Genomic DNA, 14,689 nt, shown 5'->3' with positions numbered 1-14,689 from the left:
CTTTAAATAATACTTCTGTTCTGGGAGTAGATACAGAACAAAGTCAAAAAAGGAAAAATATTGAACTGGAAGTAAAAGGCACCTTCATACTGTAAAATCTAAGCTTGCATATAATGAAGAATCTTTCGGATACATGACAAATATGGGCAAAAAGTGTTCAGATAAGACGGGTCAAAAATAACTAAGATTACTGGAAGCTCATCTAGCAAACGTGAGAAATGTTATTAGCAATAAATAAATGTGCCTGGTTTTCAGAGGCTCTCTGCAGGCTCCAAAAGATTCTCCCTCAGCAAAAAGGGTTACTCCAGCCTAGCACGAAGACGTAAGGTAATTTGGGAATAACCCAAAGCTGTGCAGCAGGGTAACAGAAGACTTCAATGGATGACAATGACCCATGACCGTCAGATTATATCTTAGTACAGAGTATGTAGTTTTCTGAGGAAAAACACCTGAAATAGCCTCCTCAGTGTAGCCATCTTGGAACGTCCAACATAACCACCCATTCTATTGAAGGCACAGGCATCATCAGGAAGGAACGGTAGCTGGGCTATGTTATTTCTTAACTAACTTGGCCTAGATGAGTAGAATTAAAGTGAAATGACTAAACCATGGAAAAACAGAGAGGAATGGTTTTGACAGATTGGGCTGACATGGACTTTAAAAATGCTTTTTGAAGTCTGCCCAAGCAAATAAAGCTATGTTAAGATGGAATTAAATTAATACAAATACTCTTACATTCTGTATTAAGTTAAAGAGCAAATGAGGAAAAGAAGATGACAGACTTCTGAGTAAAACCTTGCTAAGAGCTTTATGAGTTATCTCTTATCTGTCTCTCCAAAGAAAGCCAAGTATCTGTAATTGTTCTATTTCTGGCTGAAGCCACTCCTTCAGAGGATGGTATTTTTTAAGTAACTGAAGAGCCCTTTGAAAGCAAGAGCTCAGTAGATCGACAAAGGCAAGTCAGTCACACCAACTCATTGAGATGGAAGGAGTAACAGGGGTAGGAGATCAAAAGGATGAATGGAAATCCAAAAAACACTTCAATGAAAAACAGCAGACTGATATAAATAAAATATACTTAAAATCTTTAAATATTTTTTCTTACATCTTTTTAGATGCTACTAGAACATGGAAATGTTACATTTTGAGAATTTAGTCTCAGAATACAGCAATACACTCCCCTGTATCTTTAATTGCCCCTCCCCCCTGCCAACTTACTTTCGTGTTTTTATTATATAAAAGTAAAATGTAAACAGTTTATTTTATCAGGGTAGGAATTCCAGTATTTATTCCCTTTCTTGCAAAAATGCATTACAATGTACTAAGATTTGGGGAAAGTGGGTGCTACACTGCATACTACTAAATTACTGAATAACTGAGTAGCAGAATTAATGCTGCAACATGCAAGACTTGCTCCAGTTTGTGAAAAATGCTATGAAATTATCTGAAAAAGGTAAAAGTAGACCAAAGAGAAAGTACAATTCAATGTCAGATTTAAAGCAAGAGTGCTAGAAATTGCTATGGCATTTTGATTCAAATTTAAATGCCATATGCACTATTAAACTTTGAAATTATAAATACAAATGTTGCTTTGTATGAATTTGGCAGTACTTCACAAGAAAAGAAGTAGATTTGTAGCTTTCTGCATATGTGACAGCATAAATAAAATGTTATTAGTATACAAAAATCAATACCAGTTACACATATATCCTAAGAATACAAAATCTTTCTTTTATATGGCATAGGAAACCCTTCTCATTGATGCAGTAACAGCAGCCAAAACATCAGAACAGACGTGGGTGACAGCTGTCAGTACACAGTAATTTCAAGACCCACTATTTCATGAATGGCTGCATTACTGAGCATAACTGGCTTCAAACCAACAACTGAAAATGGTACAAGTCTATCCTAAAACTTCCGTGAATTTCAGTATTCACCTGATTATTTTTTTTCCTTTTTATTGCATGTTTTAGGTATTTCCTCAGGTCTGCATAAAGGAATTCCTTACCTACATTTGATGCCATGTTTCAAAAGTACATGAAACGTTTTTATATTCTTGTTTGTCATACATTCGTTTGGCAAGACATTTTTTCTAGCATTTGTAATGCAATTGCAGCCTTTCACTCTTTCCTAAATTGATGGCTTTGTTTTAATGTTGTTTTTAACCTATATTTTGTCTTCATGCTGTAAGTGCCAAAATACAGATCTGCTGAAAGTGGTTATCTTCTTAAATGTTCACTTTAATTTCTATCATCTACTAGAATCAAAAAGAACAAAGCTTTTTCTGCCCAAGGATGTGGGAATCTTTCTGGAAGATATTTTGACCTTTAAGACATTTAATTACTTTCTGGACTTCAAGGAAATCTGAAAATTTGTGTTAACATCAGAATTCCCAGCTATGAAAGTGGTTTTGCATTCTTAATCCTGTAACCACACTCTCTACATACAAACAGTTTCCAGACAGCTTGTGCTCTGTTCTCCCTTTTAATGTTTGTTCATAGTCTGCTCTTTCTCCCAGCTGGAAATAAAGATAATGTGTTGAGCACCTCTCTCCAAAATGATTTCACACACCTGTACATATATAGGCAGCATCCTGGCTTTGATTTAAAAAGAAGAAGAAAAAAAAAAGAATTAAACAGGTTAAAATAAAAACACTGAGTTTGCCATTAGAAAATTTTACAAGCTGCTTGTTAGTTCACTAGTGACATATCAGTGCAAGAAACTGATGTTACACTAAGAATTCTCTTTATGCACGTCAAGATATTTCTCATATGAAATCATGGCTCCAGAAGAAAATAACTATAAGTGAGCCTCCGAGATATGATGTACATCTCCCACAACAAAACTATCTAGGCTCTGAAAACTGATAATATAGTTGTGAGAGAACAGAGTGCAAGTTAAAGCAATTATTTGTCTAATTATCATTTCCTCTTCTGCTGATGATTATTATTAACATTCTTCCCAATGTGCCAATACATTTTACTGCTGCTTCTCATTTAATTTGTGCAATCGTAGACAAAGCCCAGTATTCTTTATGTATCTTTGTTATATCCAATTTAGAAATACATGCTGTGGCTTTTGTATGATAAAGGTACAAGTAGTTCATCAATGGTTTTGAGATTTACTCTGAATTTGTTACGTACAGTCACATTTCACAAGACATAAGAACAGAGCTCCTTGTTAAAGGAAGATCTGTTAGAAATACCGTAATATGCTTTCCCTATAAAGTCTAAAAACTAACTTGCATTTAAATTGCACAAAAGTGGTATGGTTTTCTAGCAGCATACTGAGCACAGCCTTACCATTGTATCCTGGCACTGGTTTTCCTGCCTGTCCGGGCGGAGGCGTTGTAGAGTTCCCCAAACCAACACATGAAGCAGTTATCGGAGAACCAGATTCTGTTAAAAGAAAATAAGTATGTTAGGTAAGATTGCTCTTATTATCATTTAGTATCTATTGCTTCTAAGTTTTGCTTACAGTACAGCACATCACAATTATAAAAAAAAAATTTAAAACAATTGAATGCCAGACAAGCAATGGGAGATTTCATAAGATTTGTCTGTCTTATATAACAAATATCAATTCAGCACAGAAATTTGTGTTCTTCACACGGGAAGTTGTTCCATTAATCAGTAGAAAATCCAAAATTAAAATCTTCTGCATTACACCTGCGGCTTATTCTGCTATGGTCACACCACAGCAGTAGGAAACTGCCTACAGCAAAGCCATGATAAACGCTATGTGTCGTAGATGCATTTCAGCGTTTATCTCACAAATCAATGTTCTATTCAAGAAAAAACAACAATCAATTTTTGGCTGATTATCTTATCCCTGTAGGGCAATATCAAAGTATCGGTTGTTCTATTGCGGAATGAGAAATTATTAACAGTTCTGAGGTCTGGAAGGTTAATAAATGCAGAATTCCAAGACAATATTGGTCAAGATGACCATAGAGAAGAAGGTAGCCCCTCACAAAAATGTACTGTAAATAATGCAGGTAAGTCGGAAATGCCTCTTTTATAATCCTGGAATTCTTATTAGTATTTCTTGATGAAATCTACTTCAAATAATGAAAAGGCTCAAAAAGAAATAAGGTAGAGAACTCAGACCTAAATTTCACATGCTGCCAAAATAAACCTGAAAGGAATACTCTAAGGAATGGGAATCAAACTGCTTCCAGGCTTTGTGATCATAGTCCAGCTGTTTTCTATTCCTGCATCTAAAAACAATGAATTTTTACTGTCCACATCATTATTAGAGGTTCAGTGTTTGTGGTTTTTTTATGCCAGAAGACAAATTTCTCCCAGTTTTTGAACCTTAGAAATATATTCACCTAACTGCCGACAAATAAATTAAGCATTTGTACTATGTACCTTTGCTCCCTGCAAGGAGCCCACAGAAGGCAAGTAGGTCTGCAATTCCTACTGCAGAGCTAATGCGAATACCTTCCTCACACAGCATGAATATCCCCTGGTATGCCTACACCTTCCTAATTATCCTCACAGTTAGGCAGCTATAAAGTCCTCCCTTCTCACTTGCCCTCATTTTTTCTCCCTTAAAAAAGCTCAATTTCACATGAAGCCGTTATACTAGAAGAGTTAAGATAGGAAGAGGAATAAGGAACAATTAAGTCGTACAGTAGAGTCTAAGTGTAAAGAAAGACCAGCTGTTATCCTTCCCTTTTCTGTAAGAAAAAAATACAGAGAAATTTCTTTTAAATGTTTCTGTATCTCTGAGATGTAGGAAAATAACAGAAGTGTCTATGTGGCTGTAAATATTACCAAGAGCACAGCATGGCACCAGTACTATAAATATGTAGTATTATAACTCTGGAGATGTCCCAGCTCTCAGGTCGCTTGACCTGAAATTCATAACCCACAATAAGCTCAAGCTTCAGCACAAATAAGCAGGTTTGTGTTGACCTCTGTTTTTCTCTCTGATAGCTGAAGACATTCTCAGTTCTCTTGTATTAGAAGTCACTACAGTTGGTTTTACTGTGGATTTTCTCAGCTTCCACAGTACATCCCTGCCATCTCAGTTCTTTAATGACTATTCAATTTCTATAAGAACAAAACTGCCACGTGCTTCTGTACTTTTGAGTTAGGTGTTAGTAGGTAGCTGAAAATTAGCATTAACATCGCATGGTTAATCTAGGGCCCAACTTCAGCTGTGGAACAACCCTCAATGCCAACACAGGTGGGCTAAAAAGTTGACTTGGTTGTTTCACATTTCTATTTTTCTATTTTTCTATACAAAGCATGTTTCCCACACAAGCACTAATCTTGTTTTTCCTTCCAAAAAGCTGCAATTACAGAGGTGACACATCAGCAAGATCTAAAGCAGCCAGTCAATGATCATACTGAAGAGAAACCGACAATTTATTCAGCTGTTTCAGAGCTCTATTTTCTGCTCAATACTGAGTAAGTTGTTGACCTCAACTTCTTTCCTCTCTTCCTAAGAATAAAGAAGAAAATATTCCTCAGCGTACAGTGAACTGGAAAAGACACTAGAGGGGCAAGTTTATTTTTGACAGCATTAGGAGGAGAGAAGGACTCCGAAGTGTTGTTCTTTACATACTGTACATCAAGAACTAAAAAGCATACAGTAACAGATTAGGTGAGAAAGACATTCTATAACCAAAGCACAGTAATTAGATTCACTGCTGAGTGAGAAGGATCAGTGTACTCTGGTGCACCGCTAAGATTTAGAACAGCTCAGGAGCTGACAAACATTTCAAACAGCAGAGCTCTCAATCAGAGAACTCTGGGGAGAAACAGAGAATGTGTGAAATTTCTGAAAATTAGTTTAGATTTGCTTGGTTCTCCAGTGCACTGCTAATGAAAACTGTGTGAACTAAAATGGAAATCACTCCTTGTCATACTACTTTGTCTGTGTTTCTGCTTTTTGGAAAACAGTGAACAGGACTGCATATAAGTCCATTTATTCTAAACAAGAATCACAAGTTCTAAAACTTTCTGAATAGGCCTTTATAATTGCTGTTGTGTCTTCTATTGTCTTCTCAACTACCTGTGGAAATACATCCTTTTCATATTTACCAGTGCTCTAATCTCTATGCTGTGCATTCAATTCCCATGCCTGAATTAAGACTTTCTATATAGAAGAAAAAAAAAAATGGACTGTTGGTGTTTAGAGCAGATACTAATTAATAGAAGACACCCCAGAAGTATCCACTCTTTGTGTTAGGTTTACGGTTTCTGAATGCTAAACATTCCCTTACAAAGTAGGAGCACCAAGGAATACTGTCAAAGCGTAGCATGGGTCTTTGTGCTTTACATTTCTTGGGAAATCAAAGTGTATCTTTCAAACAGGATGCTGGATTGAAATATCAATTTCCCAACCCTATCAGAAAACAGCAGCTGCTTTTCATGAGAGTGTTTTTCATCAAGGAGAAAACAGCCTGACTTGAAAGTGGAACTGAATCAAAAATCTCACTGAAAAAAAAAATCAACGTTGTTCAAAAGAAAACAGAAAAATAACTACTGATGAGGAATCCTCCATATCAAATATGTGTAATACAAGTACTATGTGGTCTTTTTAATATTTCCAATAAGCAAGACCACTTAAAAGTCTTTGGTCTGAATTAAATTTGAGTCAACTCACAAGTTACAAGACATAGATCAGAAAGTAAAATTCAGCAGGAGGCTGAAGAAGGATAGCATTTGTCAAATGGACATTATATTCTACCCACCTCTTAAACCAGGTTTTGAAATAGACAGATACCCATCACTTGTTTATACTTGCAGATTCTCTAAATTAATGTGCAGTGTCTTCACAGATTTCTAGTGCTGAAATCTTTAGAGAATTGCGTATTTCCAGTGTTACAAATAAAACAGCAGATCTGTCTTCTGATCTGTTCTTTCAACACACATTTAAGGAGCAAATCTTCCACTCCCTATGCAAGCAAGTCAGCAGTCCTCTGGCTGGGGAAGGCTCTTCAGAACAACTGGACCATAAAACCAATTTCATTTCTGCATAACACCTTATAATGTGACAATGAAACAGCTATTTAGAAGAGCAGTGTTTCACAACTAGCATGTAACTACATTCAACATCTGCTTTGAGTTATAATGGAGGAAATGTATCTACCTCTGAGAATAATGAAAAGCACTTCACTGGGACTCACAAGACAGAATCACTGAGAGATTGTCTTAAAATCATGGCTGTTAAAATGTCCCAAGTCCCCCATTACGTTTTTATTTTCAGCATAGGGGCTGATCTAAAGAAATTAACTTTCAGATTTCAAAGATGCGACTCTTCATTTTATCCTACTCCATACATACATAAAAGACTTAAAAGAGATTTCAGTAATATTGAGTTATACTGGACAGCTAATGGATAGCCTGATACAGGCACTTCTGTTGCATTTGTGTTTCTGACAGCTAATCTTACATTAGACAAAGTGCTGCAGATGCAGAAACAAAGAGTGCATTTGCTTACAAGCACTATGGGAAGTTTGTATGGGTACACCTGACTTCTTGCATAAGAATGGCTCTGTCTTCCCCATGCCTGCTTTGAAGAAGCCAAGCTCTGCCAGGTTATTCAGAGCTACACCTATTAAGTTCTGTTCCCAAAACTGTCTCGCTCATTTGTAGTGCACATTCAAGTTCAAACAAAACAGTGTTTCAAAATAACACAACATTCAAGGTGAAAAATGTCCTGTACAGCCTACAGTGCTGATGCATTACAATTCCTAAACTGTGTCTCATGTTCCTGAACACTATATACTGTCACACTCCTGAAATACTTTATTCCCTGAAGGACAAAATTTTAGGGAAAATGCACTGCATTCTGATATTTATATTTGAGTTTGGGCTACACTAAGTGACTAACGTAAGGCTACCTGGTTTTGGTTTGTTAGGTTGCAAGAGAAAGATGATGAAGCATGCAGAAGAGGTGAGGAGCTCATATGGTGCAGGAGACAAAAGAAAAGAGGAGCAACTGCCAAACATTAACACATAAACAAACACAATACATGTAATGAACTAAATTCTTACTGCAGCAGGGCTGTTTTCAGCCATTCCTGCCATTCTCCTAGCAAATTTGTAATCTTGGTCAAGAAGTATTAAGGGAATTATAACAGCTGAAGGCTACACAGATAAAACAGAGATACAGGTCTGTGGAAGGGAGAAAGGTTAGGTAGTACTCATGAACAAATCCATCCACACAGCAAGAAAGCAGCTCTGAAAGCACTCTGCACACGCTCCCTGCACACAGTGGTCATTTTAGTTATGCCAGAAAAGATGGAATGAAGAATTCAATAACAGGAACATGCACTCCCAGCACGGTGACTACTGCTGGGCTTTCCCCGACAGAAAACCACAATACCAGACAGATGTTAGCATTCAAAATCTACATCACAGCATACCATACTGTTTCCATATAATAAAACCAAACCTAATGCATCACAAAAATATGTACTGGAGAGGGGCAGATCATCAAATACTCATATAAGTTTTTAAGTTCTTCATCCTTCAGCATCAAATTGTGCAAAAATATCAGTATCCCAGGTTATTCATCATCAGAAAAATCTCAACAACATTCCATGTCTGCAACTCAATAGCAGTAAGTGGCTTCAATCACAACTTGTAATTAAGCATGGTTAAGACATCTCAGACTCTAGATAGCCATGCTGCAGTGCTTGTAGCCTAAACACCACTTCAATCTTATGTTTACTGCTCTTCAAACAGAATTTCACATACTCTTTGTACAGTATAGCCGAGTCCCTGCTGAAGGACTCAAACACATCAACTCTCAACAGGTTTTCTTCATTTCTTCCCTAGAAGAGATACATTCCCTGCAGAGCTTCAGGTCAATGCTTGAGACATGGTGAAGTACTAATGCACATATATACCAAGAACAACAGGTTTGAGGGCATTTAACTACTAATAATCTGATCCTGGTTAGTCATCAACATTAAAACTTTGGTTACTCTTATCCCAGAACAAAACATGGTGAAAATGTTCACAGGTTGGAAGATCCCAGTCAAGTGTGATGTGATGTTGGGCTGTCAGCTGTTAAGACTGCCAAAAACGTACATAGGACAGATGCACCCATATCGTCCATGTACACTGATAGGCAATCATCTTTACCACCTCCTAACGGTAAAAACTAGTGAAAATTACGTTTTCAGATGTCTGATAATTATATCATGAAATACCAGATTACTTTTACCTACTCTCTCCTCATTTTGTGTTGCCCGATCATGAAATAAAATAAAATTTAAAGATGGAGTTTGTATTTACAGAAATCCTAATCCTGTTTCCAAAGTCTTTAGATGGGTACTACAGCAAACTCTAACAGAGAAACAAGAGAAGCCACAAAGAAATCAACAGTAACTGAAGAATCTGGAGAACTGTAGATTCTTAAGGATTCCCTGATTCAGTTTTACCAAGTGTCAGAAATAAAGCATGAACTTAAATTCCGTTCACATATTATGCACAACAAGGTTAGACTAAAGACAGTGATCTATCATCTTAAACTGTGAAAGTCTTTGCTGACTGCTACTGAAGCTTAAAGACTCAGTTGTGCATCATTTTACATTTAATTTCAACCTGTATTTGGAGGAGTATGATGGATGCAGCAGATAAATTCCTGAACTGTGATAGAAATTATAATTTATTTCTCCTCCATCTGACTGTATTCTTAACTTATTCCTTGTGAATTAAATGCATACAGAATCAATGCAATACATATCAGCTACATACAGAATGTCAAAATATTGTGAGTAGTAGAGATCTATCCTAAAATCAAAATGCACAAGAAATATTGTATTTTAGGTAAAGTACACAGGTTGAGTTATATGTAAAATAAAGATTTCTATAGTTATCCTTTTCCATAGGGAGTTTTTCAATGTCTTACAAGAATGAGAAAAGCTAGGGTGAAGTACATAAGCAATAAAACAACTGGAAAGGAAAAGTTAGAGCTAGGACTACCTTGCTCTAACTTAAAAGACACAGCCATACTGAAAGCATGATCTTTCCATCAGGTTGCTGGCCATTTAGATTACATTCATTTGGCTGATCAGAATGGACAGTTTGTTACCTTGTGGTGGGATGGCTGCAAAACATGTCTGATTATCCCACTATTACTCTCCAAAACAGAGGGTAACACTTCCGTAAGCTAACTGCAACCCTTGAGGAAAAATAACTGTGCTGCTTATCTCACTGAAGTAAAATTAATTCCAAGTTGTGTCAATCCACTGCGCTGATTTGTATGTAGAACCATAAAAACTCTGCTTAATTTTTACTTTCTCTACTGAAACTGTCATGTATAAAAAACCAGCAAGTTTCATGGGAAAAAAAAAGGCACAAATAGGAAATGAGTCCATTTCTACAAAAGCGACTAAAGAAGACTGGAAGATCTGTTAATTAAGCAGACAGTCCAGTACAAATTTGCACAGTAAAACTAGTGCCTGGTACAAAAATTTGCATTTTTTTCTGGTTACGGCAAGTTGCTGTTCGCTATTCACTTCCATTTGAAGTTTTCTTTATTCTTTTTATTCCTTATTGTTAAGTAACATCAAGGATGCTTAATCAACAGCACAGCCATACTCTACAGACACTATAGAAGATTACTCCCTGAAAGGCAGCAAACACAAAAGAGAAAAGAGACACTGTGACAGCCATATTCATATTCATTTTAATTATCCAACACATGAAGAAGGCTGACTTTGCAATTAAAATGCACAACTGGGCAATCAGTTGCAGAGTTGACTTGAGCTGATTTAAATATGCATCGGTGCAGATCACTGAAAAATACTCTCATTATCAATCTCTATCTTGTCCCTACATTCCTATCTTTCTTTTTTCCAGCACAAATTGCTTTTGTATGGAATTGGATGACCTGGTGCCTAGGATAGTTCCTGCCCAACACTGCTCTCTGTGCAGCCACACACATGCTAGGCCTGGTCTAAGAGAAAGGATGCAAACATTGCCAGAGATTGCACTTACCATTCATTATACCACAGACACAGCTACACAGAACCAAGCTATTTCTTCCAGCATGTTCAATTTAGAACAAGAACAGGATCATAACTACCATCTCCCCCACAATCTACATTTAGTTTAATCTGTAGCTTAGGACTTAGCTTCACATTTGAAATGTCAAATGCAACACAGGTACTCATTTAAATGCTTTCTCTAAGTGGGCCATTTCTCTGGAGCAGAGCTTTAGCAACAATTAGCTTTCCCAAAGTTCATGTAGGTAGTTATCTTTTTTGTTTCACTCCATATCTGACTGCAACCTGCATCTGCGTTGATGGATGCCTCCCACCTCAGCTGGGAGGCAATTTCCAACCTTTATAAGTGAATATAGTATTAGAATCCATTTTGCACTGATTAAAAAATATTTTTAAATGAACAAAGAGGCATTCCCATATTAGCAGGCACATATGCAGTGCTGAGAATGACAGCTTCAAGCTTATTTCCACAATCTGGGAATTATCACATTAGTATTAACTGTGGAGACATCATCACACCTGGACAACAATAGCTGAGTGCAGTGAGCCAGAATGAGAATACTTCCCTCATTTCTTGCAAATTTACAGAAGCAGAAGAAAATTAAAGCTTTTTGAAAATGTGAAGACTGTTTCTCAAAAAAAAAAAAACCCTCCATTTTGTTTATAATTATCTTCTGAAGTGCCTGAAGTGCCCAACTTTACAGGCTTATTTTTAGAATTTCAAAAGTCAGATGAAAAACAAGCAAATTTTCCAGTATTTTCTAAATGCTTCAAAGCACTTGTGGGCATAATGCATCTATTATCATGAATATATATTACACTTGTGAAGGCCAAATATTTCTTGTATGGCAATTCCATTGTCATATCCAATCAATTCATTTAAATACAAAATCAAACCTCCAAAACAGTAGAACTCCCTCAAGGTTTCCTCTCACAATTCTATCCAAATACAGAACACATCACACCATGATGTGTGGGGTATTGTACATGTATAAAAGTCTTCTAATGATTTCAAAGCACATCCAAACAAAATGTCTGGAACAGTCAGCTGTATACACTAATTAGCTAACTTAAAGGTTGGTGGATCGTGAAAATTACTAAAGTCTTCCAAAGGAGGAAATAACTTTAGTTATTGAGAACTGGCAGGCTAGTTACAAAGCACCAGAAATTTATGCATTCATTCTGTAAACACATCAGGCTCCCTTGCCTCAAAACGGTAATTTGTAATGTACATTTTATAATTTGCCGATAGCAAAATGACAGGGTTTTTGGTCTTGTTTTGAAGATGTCAGATAGCATATCTAAAAATGTCAGGAAATGCAATGAAATATAATATACTTTCAGATTAAAAATGAATTTCAGATTTTTATTTTCTTTCTAATGCAATATCGTAACTGATAACACGATGAAATACTAAGAGATACATGGAGATTATAAAAAGTAATTACACATCTCAGTGCTAACCGTTTCCTGTTTAATCATTCTGGGAAATCTTAATATATTGTATGCATAGTAATACTGCCAAGACGGAGGAGTCAGATAAAATCACCACTGTGAAAATCAAAGCTATTTTTTCTGTATCAGGGTTTAACGTGTAAGAAACTCCTCTCCCTGCTTTCAATGGGCAGCCTTAGATCTCACAAAATGCACAGGATTCATGCAGCTTACTTCTAGCACTCCTCAAATCATCAGAGAAAAAATAAATAATCATCTACTGTACACTAATGAGGGCTTTATTCCCTGAGCAACAAAAAAAAGCAGTTGCCATGCAACAAGAACGATCAGCAACCTGTAACATCTTCACTCACGTACAAACCGGAGGTGCTGTCGTCACAGCTGGTCGCTTTCAGGCACTTGAGACTGCACTACTCTCACTTAACATGTCTTCTAAGGGTGTCCCAACTTCTTCATCTATCCAGTGCACGCTAAACATTGTTCATGGATGAGATCTGTAACTTAAAGACTGCTTTACAGTTCTTTCAACCATCTCAACCATATAAATAAAATTTTAGAAAGGAGAAAGACACATGTAATGCTTCATTCATATTAATGCACGTCCCCTGGATGCATGTGGAAAGACAATTTGAAGCGAATAAGATTAATAAACACTGAGAAACTGGCGTAAAATGGGAACATGAAAGCTTAATACATACTTTCCGGTTATTTTAAATTAGAAAGTGTCAGTGTACATAGGCCACAAAATTGAGACTGCAGATCAAACAGTACATCCGATATGAAACTTCTATCCACAAAGAAGAGGTGCTGACCAGTGCCAAGAGAACAGCCAGGAGGAAGGGAAAAGCTTCCCAGCAATTTAAAAAAATCCAAACAAAAGAGCATGCTTGTGTTTTTCTAAAAGAAGGATACTATCCAGGAAACTACATCCGGGAAATTACAGGTCCATCAGTCTCACCTCTGTCATTGGAAAAGTGATTGAACAGCTTCCTCTAGATGCCATCTTTAAGCAACTAGAAGAGAAGGTCATCAGGAGTAGTCAGCATAAAGTCACCAAGGGAAAATCATGTTCAACCAACCTTGTAGCCTTCTACAGGCATCATTACGTGGGTAGATGGGGAGAGAAAGCAGTGGATGTCATCTACCTTGGCTTCAGCAAGGCTCTTGATACCATCTCCCATGACATCCTGATAATGAAGCTGAGAAAGTATGTGACAGATGAGTGGATGGTAAGTTGGTCTGAGAACTGACTGACATGGTGGTGATTGGCACAGTCTAGTTGGAGATCTATGCCTAGCAGTGTTCCCCACATGTCAGTGCTGGGTTCAGTCTTGTTCACTATCTTCATCGATGACCTTGATAAAGGATAGCATCCACCCTCATCAACTACACCAATGATACAAAGCTGGGAGGAGTAGCTGACACACTGGAAGGCCATGCTGCCATTCAGCAAGGTCAGGACAGCCTGGAGAGCTGGGCAGCAAGAAACCAGGTGAGGTTTAACAAAAGCAAGTGTATTCTTACACCTGTGAAGGAATAACCACATGTATCAGTACAGACTGAGATGACCTGCTGGAGAGGAGCTTTGTGGAGAAGAGCCTGGGGGTTCTTCCAGCCCCTAGCAATCTGTGATCATCTGCTTACTGCCTAACCACACCCAACCAGCAGTCAGATCCATAAATAAAAACAGAAGTGTTTTTTGTTTGTTTGTTTGTTTGTTTTAAATCCAAACCACAACACTTCTTCCCCTCACTAAACCAATACCATTTTGCAGCCTGGGATGTATGAGTGGATTCTGGTCTCCTATGTTCCATGATGTAGAGGAGTTGCTTCCTCTCTCCCCCCTCCACGTTTGAGTGGTAGCATTACTGAAACACTGAGAAACACCGAGTCCTTTCCACAAGTTGGCTTTCCCAAAACAACTCAATCCAAATTACCTGGCTCGTTAGAAAATAAATCCCAATTTAAATCCACATCACTTCCTGAAATTGCATTAAATTGCAATAGAACAAGTGTTCATAATCTTAACACCACAATGCAAACCTCTACACAGAGACATTAAGAACAGCCGCATTTCTTCTTTTTCACTGCATGAACATCTGTTAAAAGCTCAATCATCCAGAACATGATACTCAAAGGCCTCTGCAGCCCAGGGATGAACAGCTTTCTGCACAGTAATTTCCACTTTTCAAACAACTGCTCTATAGAATACCAGTTTCCTTCAAAAGAAAAATATGATCCCCGTCTACAAGATAC

At 37.2% G+C, this 14,689-nt stretch overlaps 1 protein-coding gene across 4 annotated transcripts in view; it reads right to left on the bottom strand.

Moving 5' to 3' along the window:
• Positions 1-14,689, bottom strand: part of ACSS3 (acyl-CoA synthetase short chain family member 3) — a 79,807-nt gene that overhangs the window by 14,940 nt on the left and 50,178 nt on the right. For all 4 annotated transcript variants that reach the window (XM_015857411.2, XM_015857410.2, XM_015857416.2 and 1 more), the window contains one exon: positions 3,303-3,398. In XM_015857411.2, the coding sequence (XP_015712897.1) occupies positions 3,303-3,398 (96 nt within the window). The remainder of the gene's footprint in view (positions 1-3,302; positions 3,399-14,689) is intronic.

The sequence above is a fragment of the Coturnix japonica genome, chromosome 1, assembly GCF_001577835.2.
Source record: "Coturnix japonica isolate 7356 chromosome 1, Coturnix japonica 2.1, whole genome shotgun sequence".
NCBI lineage: Eukaryota > Metazoa > Chordata > Aves > Galliformes > Phasianidae > Coturnix > Coturnix japonica.
The sequence above is the reverse complement of the archived record's forward strand: the minus strand, read 5'-3'. Positions and strand labels throughout refer to the sequence as shown.